We start from the raw sequence: 13,987 nt of genomic DNA on the forward strand, positions 1-13,987 counted from the left end.
CACGTGTACTTGTTTTATGCCGTTATTACATTTTATTACACTTGTTCACAAGTTTGTCCTTCTCACTAGATTATAAACTTCTTGACAACAGCGTCTGTCTAGTCATCTACATGTCACAGCACCTAGGATACTTCCAGGCACATGGTAGATGCTCACTAGAGGTTTGTTGACTGACCGAATGCATGAACATGACCTGATGTCTGTAAGGCTTTGACAACCACCAGAAGAACCATTCCAGAACAACCACAATAGACTGTTCAATATTCCATCCCTGAGCTAACCATAGGTGGATTAGAGACAAAGACTACATCACGTTCATCATCCAAAGACAAATTATCATCCAACACTGTACATGTGTGCCCCATCCCCCCTTCCGCCCTCCCCCCTTCCCCTCTGGTAACCACTAATCTAATCTCTGTGAATATGATATAATCTACACAGAAATCAAAATCTAATGATGTACACCTGAAATTTTTATAACGTTATAAACCAATGTTATCTCAAAAAAAATTTTTTTTAAAGAAGACACAGAGACACTGGTTGTCTTGAAATAATTTTTAATGTTTTAAAATTTAGTGCACACAATACATGTTTTAGCAGAAGAATGAAAATGTGTGTATGGTGTTTAATAAAGTTGACATCACAAAACAAGACCATGTTAAGAAAACCTCAAAAGTAGAAGTAAACATTTAAGTAAAAACCAAATATACAACATGCTAAAGGATACGATTTTAAAATCCTAATAAATGTAGTTGCCTAAATCCAGACTTGAGACATTGAGATTTATTTTGCAGCTTAAAAAAAAAAAGGAAACAGAATGCCCTTCATTTTAATGCATTTAAAAAAATGTTTGCACATTGTTTTCCTGCTGGCAACTGCAGTATAATCAAGTATATAAGAATACCAGCTGGATCCCAATCGAATAATAAAAAAGTACACCACCTGGTTTTCTTGGTAAATATAGAGTTCACCTCAGAAAGACAAAAAAAAAAAAAAACCCCACACTGTGTATTACTTTTATGTGTCAGACCCCCCCCCCGCCGCCCATGCTCCAAAGTGAACACAGTTGAAAACTGCTTCAACTTAAGAGAAAAGAAAACAAAAATCTTTAGCACCTTATGGTTTCTAAGCATAGGAATAACATACGCAGAATGGAAATATAGAAAGGGAAAAAAAATGGGTAAGACCAATGATGTGCTCTTCAGTAAAACTCCACTTAAACACAGCTGCTTAAACGGCTAGAATGGCTGATTTATTTATTGGTCATTGTGAGAACAAAACTGACTTTCAAAATTTCCTCAAATTTTGGCAGAACCCTCCAAAATGTAAAGATTGGGGATAATTTATTCACACAATCATTTCCTAGAACTTTCTCAAATAATTATGTAGCACCATAATGGTGGAGGTCGTGGTGAGGAAAAGGAGTTGAGGAAGAAAGGAAGACCCCTTTTGACTTCCGGCCCACTCTTCCCCACCAAACTACTAAGGTTCAATGAGTCCTTAGAAAATGAAACAACCAAAAATGTGTTTTATGCAAATCAAGCTCTTTCTAGACTGGGTCCACCCAAGTGTAGTGCTTCCCTTAACACTGCAAAAGAAGTCTGTCAGGCCAGGACAGACTCCTCTAGAATCCCCATGATGACTAGGGCCAGCCTGGCAAAGCAAAGTTCCAGTGAATGCTCAAGAACGTCAAATGATGATACTTAGAAGAGCTTCTTGGTCATAGTGGGGTAAGAATTTAGTCAGCACAGAAGGCATTTGCTAGCAAGCTATGTGGTTATATGGTTAAAAAGTCCAAATTCTGACTACTTCTTTATCAGATGTGAGCTTCACTAAGAATGGGGATCTCGCTTTATTAACTTCCCTTCTTCTTACAAGTAAACCAATTCAAACCACTCCTGCCTTACGTAAAAATATTAAAATCTTATATAAACCTTACCAATGGCCTGAGAAATGCAAGGACATTCACTAAGAGATTTGTGCAAAAACTGTTTTTCTCAGAGAGCAGGGTAAGTTACAAGGAGAAACCAACCTTTAAAATAAAATTTTAGAAAGGATTTGTTTCTATTTTCACTAGACGAATAAGGGAGATTTTATCTAAAATTTTTATGTGGCTTTAAAATGTATGTAATAAATTTAAATTCTAAACAAATACTGACAATTGGCATTATAAAATGTGATTTGGTACGTTTGTGGAAGCTTAAGACTTACTATGTAAGTTTCTATTACACACTAAGAAAATTTAATTGTACATTTCAAATACAGTTATGCTCACGTCACATCACTTACCCAGAAAATCAATCCCCTTGGTTATTCTCACAACTTGCAATCCTTTGAGAAGTTGTACCAAAATGAAAAATCATTAGATTTGATCGTGACAAGTGAGGAAATACAACTCCTTAAGGGTTGAGTGACTAAGTCAGATATAAATGCTTACGAAGACATTTAAAAGTATTATATAGGTAATATAATTAATTACAAATTGCTTTCTGTTCATTAAAAAGTCTCTTTTGAACTTGGAAATGATGCATGAAAAGGGTCTAGATGCTGTGCGTGTCTTCTGCAATGCTAATATTACTGGATCACACAGATTCAGGCTAACACTGCACCATGGAAAGGACTGAGGATGTGCTGCATCTGTAATGCCATCGATGGAAACAGACTAGGTACCGAAGTGCTGAATTTCCATCTCTTATCCAATGTCAGTTGCTCTTTATTTAGTAGAAGACGAAGTGTCCGCTTTCCCCATGGCTTCCTCACTGAAGAGCAGCTTTCGAAGTATATTTGCATAAAATGGTCCATACACTTGTTTGTTGAGATTCACAATGTTTGCATATTGAGAGCCTAGCACTTCTAGCTCCTGCTGAATGACAGCAAGGCCTCCTGGCATGGGAGGCATGCATTTTTGAGGGCTTGTAAGACAGAGTAGACTTTTCATGTACAGTTGGATTCGCTTATCTGGGGAAAAATAAGATATCTTTATCAGTCCCATTATTAAAGCACATATTTTTTTTTAAATGAGAATACTAATTACAGTAGGTGGATTGCAATAATATTCCCAATTCTTTACCCTCCCTGTATCCATGCCCTTTACAAGGCAGCTTTGCAGCTCTTCCTATCAAGAGCTGGAGTCTGTTTCCCCAAGTCTTGAATTGGAGTTGGCCTTATAACATCCTTTGGCCAATACAAAATTTGGCAGAAGTGTCAGTGTGCTAGTTCCATGCTGAGGTTTCAAGAGGCATGGTTCGCATCTGCTCTCTCTAGCTACCACTGCCATGTGAGCAAGCCTGGGCTTGATGAGAGGCCATATCAAGCGAAGCTCCGCTGTTCTATCTGAGGCCATCCTAGACCAACCAAATCCCAAACACTTGAGAAAGTCCAGCCAAGATCAGCAGAGCTAACCACCTAAGCCACAGCTGACCACAAATGCTTGAGTGAGCCCAGCAAAACCAAAAGAACTACCCAGTTGCCCCATGGACTTGTAAGCAATACTAAATGCTTGGGGTTTTTTTTTCTTTTATTTGTGAGGAAGACTGGCCCTGAGATAACATCTGTGCCAATCTTCCTCCACTTTATGTGGGACGCCGCTGCAGTGTGGCTTGATGAGCAGTGCTAGGTCCGTGGCCAGGATCCAAACCTGTGAACCCTGGGCTGCTGAATCAGAGCCCGTGAACTTAACCACTATGCCATTGGGCCGGCCCCTGCTTGTTTTTTTTTAAGCTATGAAGTTTGAGGTGACTTGTTATGCAGTAATAGCTAACTGATAAAAAAATGTACAGCACTTTTGGGGTATGGCAGAGAATCTTTTACAAAAACTCAATACTAAATGCCCATAATTTTAGTTAGGTACACTACAGCTCAGGTTGTAAACTGGCACTGCCAGTTTGGCCCACATAGCGTTTTTTAAAAAATAGAAACCATTTAAAATCAGAAAATTTCATGTAAAAATCCAAATTTCTGGTTCCTCTTGAAAAATCTGCTTAGAGACCTGGAAACTTAGGAGCCCAAATTACCACATGGCAAGAGTGACCACATCCAGGTTTTCCCAGGACAGTCGAAGTTTACACCTGTTATCCTGGCATAATTAAAAAGAGCACTCTCAAAAGTGTCCTGGTTTGGAAAACAAATTATATGGTCACCCCACAGGTGGCCGACAGCCTGGAGGCACTGAAGAAGAGCCGCCCCAACGGGCACTCCTTCTCCACCTTTCTGGCCTCGCTGCTTCAATGCATCTGCATTTCAGACTACTTCACAAAAGCATGCAAACACATACACAAACTAGGCTGCCACAGCACTGGACAAACCAGACCTGCTACAGCCCATGCTGCTCTGAGGACTTTCTTTGGCTTTGGAAACAGAAACCTCACAAACAGGAAAGTTTGCTAAGGAGAACACACTCCATCGAATATGGACAACTAAGACATCAACGAAACTTATCTCCAAACACTTTTCCCAAAAGTCACATGTTCCAGGCAGATCTATCCTAGAACTCAAAGTTCCCAGTCCCATGTCCCCGTCTTAGCCAGACTGTCTCCTCTTACTAAAATGCCCTTCCACCTCTCCTCATCTCTCCCCAAACTCGAAAGCATTCTTCAATAGAATGAAAAGGTCTCGAAAGATTAACACCAAACTGAGAGCAATGGGAGTCAGGCCGGAACGGGGCTGGAGGAGGCAGTCAAAGATGACTGGGGCCTTGTCTGTAACTTATCAGCAAGAAGAAATTATTCATGTAGCTATCACTTGTGTAACTGAAAACTACTTTTAAAAAATGTACATGGCTATAAGCATGCAAATAATCCTCACAGTGGGTAATCTATAAATAATTTTTACCTGGTTTTGGTATGCGTTTGGTACTGGTTTGAAAGAAAACTTTTCTATATCTTCCATAGCTAAGGTTGGTCTAGTCCTTCTTTTGTCCCAGGGATCCCTCTAACTGCTTAATTTATTCTAACTCCTCTGCAGGCAGAAAAGTAAGAGTCCACTGTGTACTAAATTTCCCCTTAGACTGGCTGCCTGACTCAGGAGCCCAGGTCTATTTTCACTGCAGATACAATCCAAACACTTTCCTGCAAGATTATTTAAAGAATGAAACTCTTTCAAAATTGTTATTATGCTTACAAGTGGTTCTGTCTCCTCTGTAGACGAGTCAGTTTTTAGGCCAAGACTAAAGTGACAGAAGCGCTTGTCCAGTTAGGAGCAGCCGCACCGAGTCCCTGCCAAAGGCGTGCTCTAGGCTTCCAGAGCCAAAGGAGACACGCTCAAGTGAGTCAACCGAGTTGCTAGGCAACAATACTTTGAATGAGGTTAAAAAATGCTTTCAATTTACAAAAGAACAGGAACGTTGGACTGGGGATGGCTGGGTGGAAAAAAGCTGCTTCACCGGATCTTGAGAAGCCACCTCTGGGTGGGGCATCTCCTGGCTCCCAGCTTCCCTCTCCCTTCTGACATTGCAAGTACTTCCCTTATCTAGAGCAAGGGCACAGAGATGCTCTGGCCACCCTGCCAACAAGCAGCAGGGTTCCAGCTCTGACCGCAATGCCAACCAGAGCAGTAAAGAATACAAGCTCTGGAGTCAGAAAGGCTCGGGGAGAATCCTGACTCTGCAGCCGGCTGGTTATGTGCCTTCAGGTGAGAGCTCCTTAACCACTCCAAGTCTCCATGGCATTCCCCCCTCCCACAGATATTTATTGAGTGTCATCAATGGGCCCAGCATGGTACGGGGATATAGCACCCTGTCCTCATGAGGCCTGCACTCTCGTTGGGGGCTAGCAGGATGTGGCAGAGACTTCAGTCTGCCCTCTTCCTCCAAGGAACACAACCTCCCAGGTATCAGCTGTTCAGCTGGAGACTAGAGGCTGTGAGGACAGACGCATGTCGGCAGTGAAGGTCACACAGGGAGGGCTCAGCCACGGGCGGCTGTGGTTATGCTGTGCTTGTTCCTGTTATCAGCTGTCACTTCTCAGCAGCCCGCAGTGCTGCACACCAGCATGGTTCTTTTCTGGGGGAGGGGTGGCAGCCTTGAGCTATTAAGTGGCCTGTGTGGCCTAGATGTCCAGCATTCCATGTACCCAGGGATAAGGATGAGAGAAACTATTTTGAGAGCCTCAAATAAATAACAGCAAGTATCTGTATTCTTGGCGAAGTCAATGTTGTATTTTGAAAACTTGCAGATTAGCCGTGGAATGTTAGGATATTCTAATTCCACACTCTTTTCCGCCTTCTAGTTTTACTCCTCGCCCTCTGTAGTACACACTTGCTTTGTGCCCCACATCACCCTCTCCCCCTTCTTACGGCCACAGCACCCTGATTTTGTTTGGGGGGATTCTCTCTTCTCTACTCTCAGACCAGGTGTTACAGGTGAAGCTGACTCACTGTGCCTCCAGGAACTCAACAACATCTTGGGCCTGAGTTCCTTCCCCTCTGGCCACCATGCCTGACTCAAGAATGGGACATGACCTATAGTCAGGCCAACTGGAGCCAATGAGACTCAATTCTGGGGTCATTTGAGCCGACAGGGAAGCCGACTCCTTGTTTTGCACCTAACTTAAACATGGGAAGATGTAGGTCAGAGCTGAAGCCACCTTGCTATGACAGGAAGAGACTATTTGTGAAGCCAGCTCAGAGGAAGCTAGTGCTGAGGGAGGGAGGTGGGGAAACTAGGGCTGGCGACAGTGTGAGCTCTGACGAAGCTGTACCTGCAGTCAGCCCTCTGGTCTTTTCAGTTACATGAGAAAATACATTTCCTTTTTGCTTGAGTTAGTTTAGAAGTTTAGATTCTGTCACAGGTAACAGAAAAAGTCCTAACTGATACATTCTCCATTTCCCAACTCACCAATAAAAGTTGACACCAAGATGTTCACTTTTTTAGCAATCAGGTACCAAAAAAGCCCACCCACTTGCCTCCCAGTTCCACAGCCTTCTTACATTTTGTCTCTTGAAGCCTGACCAAGAAAGGGGCCTCAGCTCGCTTTGGCTAGCTCACAGCATAACCAACATCTACTTTCTGTGAACACACTGCCAGCTGGTTTGGATCACTGTATTGATCTAGGATTTTAACATTACCAGCAGCATTATGTTATTTTCTTTGTAAAAATCTATTGGTTTGATAGGAAGATGGAAGGCCCTGAAGCATCCCCCCGCCCACTACACAGAGAAGAAGCAATGAGTCCTAAATCTTTGAAAATATTAATACTTTCTTCATATTTTCAATATTTGTTCTCCAAAAGAAGCAGGTAACCTGTTTAAAACTAAAATTTGATGGACATTTATTGGTCAAGACCAGCAAGCTAAAGCAAATCGGAATTGAAGCAGAAACCAATAAAAACATGAGGACTCACCAATCAAAGACCAGACAGGATTGTCCTCCTCTTCGATACTTGAAAATTGACCTACAAGATTAGCTTGAACCTCAGCATTTAAAGTGGGTAAACCTCTCTCCATCAGGGTCTTGTTAACTTCAACACAAGTCTGAACACCAATAGAATTCAGGACTTCCTTCAAGTTAAAGGTCCTAGAAAACAAAAAACAAAATCCCATCAGGGATAGTTTTTGTTTGTCAGTTTTTCTTTTTAATATACCAACTTGTTTCAAATATCTACCAACTTTCTCCTATAAATACAATAATTACTTCTATTAGAATGTACTTAGAAAACAGTAACTCCTTCCAACCACTAACCCTTATATGTAGTATATTTTTAAATACTTAAAACCACTCAACCACTCAATTCTGTAGGTAGTGTTTAAATAGGACAGCACAGACAGAAAAATATGGTCCCTGAAAATAAGTCTGCAACCCCATTTTCATGCAGGGCTATCAGAAAAGGAAACAAAATACCTATTTACTTCTTAAAATAAACCCTTTAGTCTGAGTGGATTCATTCATGGATTTTTTTTTTTTTTTTTTTTTAGCTTGGAAAACGAGGTAGAATCAATTCCTTTATCCATGCCTGAGCAGGAAATCTATAACACCAATGAAAAACAAGAAATGAAGATATTCAAAGGTCAATACCATAAAGATAAGAAGTTCATTCTCATTGCTACTTTCAAGTAACTGATCAATAATCCAAATATATAGAGTCCAGAAAATTGTAGAAAGTAATTAGCAGTGGGTTATTTAATAGGTAAGGAAAAAAGGGTAATTAGAAAGTGCATTTGTTGGGTCCTCACTATTGGGGAATGATCATTGAAAACTGCATCTCACTATCCAGAAAGGGTCCTTAAGATAGCTCTGCTCAAAATGGGAATTAAAGAATGAGAGAAAGGCCCAACAAGAGGAGGCAGCATAATACAGTGGTTAGAGCATAAGCTGTGGTGTCAGGCAGACCTGGTTCAAGTCCTGACTCCACCACTGAACTTGCTATGTGACTATATCAGCTCTTGGCAGACTGTCAGGCATGTAGTAAACGCTTAATGAGAAGAAGAGAAAACCTGTTTATCATTATTATCATCATTAACAACAATAACAAGTCCTTGGTGTTTCTGCCTTGTCTGGAATTTGTTATAAATCACATTGGACCTGCCTTTGGGGTTCTACAACTGAAAGATAGAATATTTACGACAAAATTTTTACCTCCTGACTTTTACCTACCACAAGGTACTGCCTTAGCTTTCTCTTGATTTTAATCAGTGAGTTCTTAGGCTAAAGAAAAAAACAAATTTTAGCATAAACTATGGCCTCCTATTCACAATAAAGAAGGCAAAATTCTTGCTACTTTTCAAGATGCTTCATCAAACCAAATGTAAATGACACCTGGGTCTCCTGATCACTTGGAACCATCTGCTTTTTTATATTCTGAATGTTATTATCCCATCCACAATGAGGATAATTGAGAATTAACTATATTCATTTCCCAACACAGGTTGGGGTGGGGGGGGCGGTTTAAACAAAACAATAATACAACCAGATAGGCAGAGCAACTGTGAAGAGGATGATATAACAACTAAATAGTTACTAACAGCTAACACTTATCAAGCATTTACCATGTCCTGGACACCTATACTAAGTGTTTCATATGAATCATCCTGAGTTCTCGCAACTCCAAGATGGGTACAATTATTACTCCTTTTTTGCAAAAGAGGCAACGAGGCTCAGGGTGATTCAGGAACTTGTTCAAGGTATAACCAACCACAGCCGAGCTGGGATTCAAACCCCTGCCTGTCTGTCCTCTTAGTAACCACTTTGCTATATGCTGTATAAAAATACTTAAGCAGCATTGGGGGATCACTAATGACTTTATTTATTAATAAAGGGTTTCTGGAAAGTAATGGTTACCTCGTGTGGGGAAACACTAAGGTAAGACCAAAAGCAAAACCAGAGGTTTCTTTTGGTTACAGGTCTTGGGCTGAGTGTGAAGTAGCCACGCCTGGTAGGTTCACACCAGAGTCAGCAGCACTCGAGGCCGTCAGGCCAGGGCCCAGGCCTTGGATTCCCTTTCTTGCTTTGCAGCCCAAGGCAAATCCTATTCTCTCTCTGAGCTTCAGTTCAAAATGAGCACTCTGCATTCTGTGACCACTCGGGCTCCTTTTGGCTCTTACTATTCTAGGATTTTCTCAGGGAATTCATGTGCTGTCTGAGTAATGGGTGGGAGTATAGAAGGATGGGGGCATCTCCCCTCAGTGAGAGGAATAAGGAGTCCAAGTCCCTGAAAACACCTGAAAGGGGGACCAGCAGCAGGAGTTAACTCATATAAGACCACAGGAAAATCTGGCCATTGACTAAGATTAGGAATCTTCTGTCTTGGACAGGATTCCCAACAGGATGCTCTAAATGGGATTCTAGTATTTAATGAAGGTATGATACTGGGAATGAATTTTTTAAAAAAAGAACCTTTCCTGGACTTGTTTAACATCTTTAATGGACAGTGATGTCACCTCTTCTAAAGACTTCACAGCAGGCTGGGTCAGTGAAGTTGGTGAACATTTCACTACAGAAAAATGGTGGAATCAGAACAACTTAATCTGAAAAGCCTCTTTGACAGGGTATTTTAAACACTGAGCTTAGTGGATTTCTAGGTTTTGTTTGTTTTTTCCACAGCCCTGTCAAAGAAGTTTTTGCACACACCCATCCTAAGTGGAAATACTACACTCACCCTGGCACTGGTCATGGAAAAGACCTCTCCCTTCCTATGAAAGGACATGTAAGCCTTCAGAGATATTAAAAGAAATTCTAGAAAAAGAAGGTGTAAGATAAGCTTCTCTAAAGCACAGTCCTGAATATCACATCCAGATGCCCAAGGTTATTCACATTCTCTGAAACACATACAAGGGTAGGCAGATAAAAACACTTGGAACTTACTCTTTGCTCATGCCTTCAAGGAGAACAGCTGAAATCCTTTTTAACCTGTTTGCAAGCTCAGGTAGGCCTTCTGTAATAGCACCTACCATGTTGTTGGTAATTAGTGACAGGCAGGCAATAACTTTCAATTGATTCAGCTTTTCTGTCAGTTCCTGAAGACGTGCTCCATCTGTCATGAGTGTCTAGCATATTTATTTAAAACATAAAAATAGAAAAGGAAGCTCAATACCATGAAAATGTAAAACAAGCAGTGTTGCATCCAAATGCCCATTTTTATCTGATTTCAGTAAAGTCATTAAACCACATGCAACACAGACCAGCTGATTCACAGTTAGAACTTTAAAATTAAAATATCGGGAAACTTGAGGGAAGAAAAAAATCACTCACCTCTGGTAATTCTTTCTTCTGATAATCCCACTGTAACAGTTTCAAATAACTGTTATTTAGCACCAATGTAGGGCTCAGGCTTGGCTTGGAGCCATTTTCAGCCCCAGGAGACAAAGCAGTCTCAGAAAGAGAAAGTAATTCTTCATTTACAGATTCTTTTATCCATTCTGTAGTTTGATCAAGAGCACCTACAAGTGAAAAGGCCACATATTTGTCCCATAGTTGATGGATCCCTTCATTTGTGCATTTGACATAGATGCTATGTCAGGTGCTAGGGAGGAATGAAAAGACAGCCACCCTACTCAAGGAGGTTATAGTCCAGATAGGGAGACAGGTCTGTAAACTAACAATGACAGCAGGATACCCTGAATACCAGATGGCACAGTGGGAGTGGAGGGAGCAGAGGTTGTCCAGCACAGGGTCTAAGAGGAAAAGATCCGTAAGTGACACTTGAAGACAAAAGGCAGACAGAGGAAAGGGCTGTCACTCGAGGCCAGGAGAATAGCCCATACAAAGACCTGGAAAAGTGAGAGAATGTGGCACATTCTGGATGCTACAAACAAATCTGTATTGCTGGTCCATTAAAGAACAAGGGGAAAAAGAGTGGTAGCAGATGGCTCTGGATGGGTACACCGGCCAGCTCACACACAACCTTGAGTTTTGTGCAGAGAAGGTGTTTAGACTAAAGGCATTGATTATTAGACACTTTTGGGTCCTGGACCCCTCTGAGTGTCTGATTCAAATTATGCCTCTCTCAAAATGCACGTGCATGCTGGTGTGTGCACTTTATTGTACTTCAGACCCAGTTCTAAGCTTTCCCACCAGGAACAAATTGGTTTTCATACTGCATTTCTTATAAAATTATGTATTTGGTAGAATTTATAAGGTGACAATTGCTAAAAAAAAAAAAAAGTGCAGACTGAATACAGGTGCAGATTTTTTAAAACGACCCAGAGAGCAAAATAAAGAATAGCCACGTTGAAATTCTTCCTCCTACCCACTGGAAGAGGGGTAATTTATGAGTAGCTCTGTTTGCCACACTAAAAACACACTACCCCCAGAATTTCACAACTTTGTTTCTTTGTTTCTCCTCAGATGGCAAATGTTTTTCTTGGTTTTTCTAGTTCTGTTTATAAAGACGTAAAAGACTGGCAGTCTTTTATTTAAAAGATATCCAACAGAGAGAGAAAGTGTGTGTGGAAATCATCACGGATATAATTACAATGTGGCGGTAATAAGCATTTATACTGCAAGCTTAATCATTTACAGCTGACACAGTGAAGAGCCTACTTGGTTATCTCAAACAAAAGCAAGAGCATAGCACAGTGGTTCTCCATCCTGGCTGATTTTAGAACCACCTGGGGAGCTTTAAAAAGAGAAAAATGATCTTGGGCACAACTCCTGGAGATTCTGATTTAATCAGTCTGAGATGGCGCGCAGCCATCTGTATTTAAACACCCCAGGTGATCCTAGTACGTAGAGAATTGAGTATGACTGGTAAAGCAGAGCACAAATGGAGAGTGAAAGATCGACTTTTCTCTGTGGGATCTGCTGAGATTTCACTCCCACAAGCTCGTACCCTGACTGCTCTAGGTGGTTCCAAAAGCAAGGTCAACATCATGAGGCACTTGTACCCTTGGTTTCTCATGTGGACAGTAATAAGAGCCTTTCCATTCACTCATTTATTCAATGATAACTGAGCACCTATCCTACACTAGGTACTGTACCAAGTGCTGGGGATTCTTAGATGAGTAAACACAGTCCTAGCACTCAAGAAGCTTCTAGTCTACTAGGAGAAACCCAAGTACAGGCAATGGCTTTACAGGTGCATTTACCTAAGAATTTCCCATGAGCAGTGAAGGCCCAAGAGCGCCCTACCCGACTTCACGGACTTCATGCTCAATCCATGCTCCTGATCTGCCAGGGAGGTGTGGCCTAACCCCCCTGGAGCTACCTCTGGTTCTCTAAGTCCAAACCCTGCCAGTCCTTAGTGGCCAGATCCCTCTTCGTGTGGGAAGCCTTTCTTGACTGTAGGGACCCATCCTTATTTCTCCCTACTTGGAGCACCCACCTTTGAATTTGCAATCTGGACGTTATTTCTCTTAAACAGCTGAACTGAAAAACAGCTCTACTTTTTAAAAATTGTCATTAAATAGTGCTTTCCTCTCATTTTCAGCTCACTAGTGAGCTCACTGAGAATCCAATCTACGACCTGCATTTGTTCTTTCTTTCCCTTGACTTAGCTCACGGCACACCTTGACAGGTAGTGGAATGTCTGCCATCGGCTTGGGGAACTAATCAGATGTCCCTCCGGTGATGTCGTCACTTAGCAGGTGCTCAGAAAGCCCCTGTCCTCTATCTCCGGCACGAGAGACCTGGTAGGTTCCAGTTTAAGTCACCACCTCCAGAGGTGACCATGGCTTACGGACTGGCTCAAATAGTCTCCTTCAGACTGACAAGTTCATTTGGTCCTACCTGCTTGCAGCTATCTGTCCTTTCCCACTGTCATCTAGACAAATGTTTACTAATGTACATGCTGCATGCAAATCAAACTAAAAGACATGGTGTTTTTTGTCAACTCTTTCAGAAAGCAGAGGAGGGAACACTTCCTAATTCATTTTGTGAGGCCAGTTTTGCCCTGATACTAAACTCAGGCAAAGGCATTACACAAAAAGAAAATTATAGAGCAATGACATATTTCATGAATACAGATGCAAGGGGTGAGCTAAACACCTCAGGACTGCAAAGGTGAGTTCAACATGAGAAAAAAAAATCACTGTAAGTCACCACATTAACACAATAAAAGAGGGAAAAAAAACATGATTACTTCAGTAGATGCAGAAAAAGCACATGAGCAAATTTAACATGTGACCTATTTAGATCAAAACTCTCAGCAAACTAGAAATAGAGGAAAACTTCAAGCCAAAAAGCGACATTTATGAGATGCTGCAGTTAACATCATACTTAATAGCCAATGAAGATTCTTCCCCTAGAAAGGCAAGGATGCCCTCTCTCATGACTTCTATTCAACATTTGATTGGAAGGCCTAGTCAGTGCAATAAGGCAAGAAAAATAAATAAATAAAAGGCACATCAATTAAAAAAAAGTAAAACTGTCTTTATTTACAGGCAGCATGATTGTGTGTGTATGTATACGTATATATACATACACACGCACACACGAAAGAAGAAGGAAACATTCAAAAAATCTTCAGGATCCTGGGATATGCAAAGATTTTGTAGATACTTCACAACATGCACAAACTATGAAAGAAAAATTTGATAATTTAGACTTCATCAAAATTTA

The 13,987-nt window shown here is 41.2% G+C and overlaps 1 protein-coding gene across 3 annotated transcripts in view; it reads right to left on the minus strand.

Annotated features, from left to right (window-relative positions):
* Positions 1 to 549: 549 nt before the first annotated feature.
* Positions 550 to 13,987, minus strand: part of TCP11L2 (t-complex 11 like 2) — a 37,632-nt gene continuing 24,194 nt past the window's right edge. For all 3 annotated transcript variants that reach the window (XM_046646308.1, XM_046646310.1, XM_046646309.1), the window contains 4 exons: positions 10,682 to 10,869; positions 10,295 to 10,476; positions 7,338 to 7,510; positions 550 to 2,958 (listed from right to left, as the gene is read on the minus strand). In XM_046646308.1, coding sequence (XP_046502264.1) covers positions 2,714 to 2,958; positions 7,338 to 7,510; positions 10,295 to 10,476; positions 10,682 to 10,869 — 788 coding nt within the window. In that variant the 3' untranslated portion in view covers positions 550 to 2,713. The remainder of the gene's footprint in view (positions 2,959 to 7,337; positions 7,511 to 10,294; positions 10,477 to 10,681; positions 10,870 to 13,987) is intronic.

This window comes from Equus quagga, chromosome 19 (assembly GCF_021613505.1).
Source record: "Equus quagga isolate Etosha38 chromosome 19, UCLA_HA_Equagga_1.0, whole genome shotgun sequence".
Taxonomy (NCBI): Eukaryota; Metazoa; Chordata; class Mammalia; order Perissodactyla; family Equidae; genus Equus; species Equus quagga.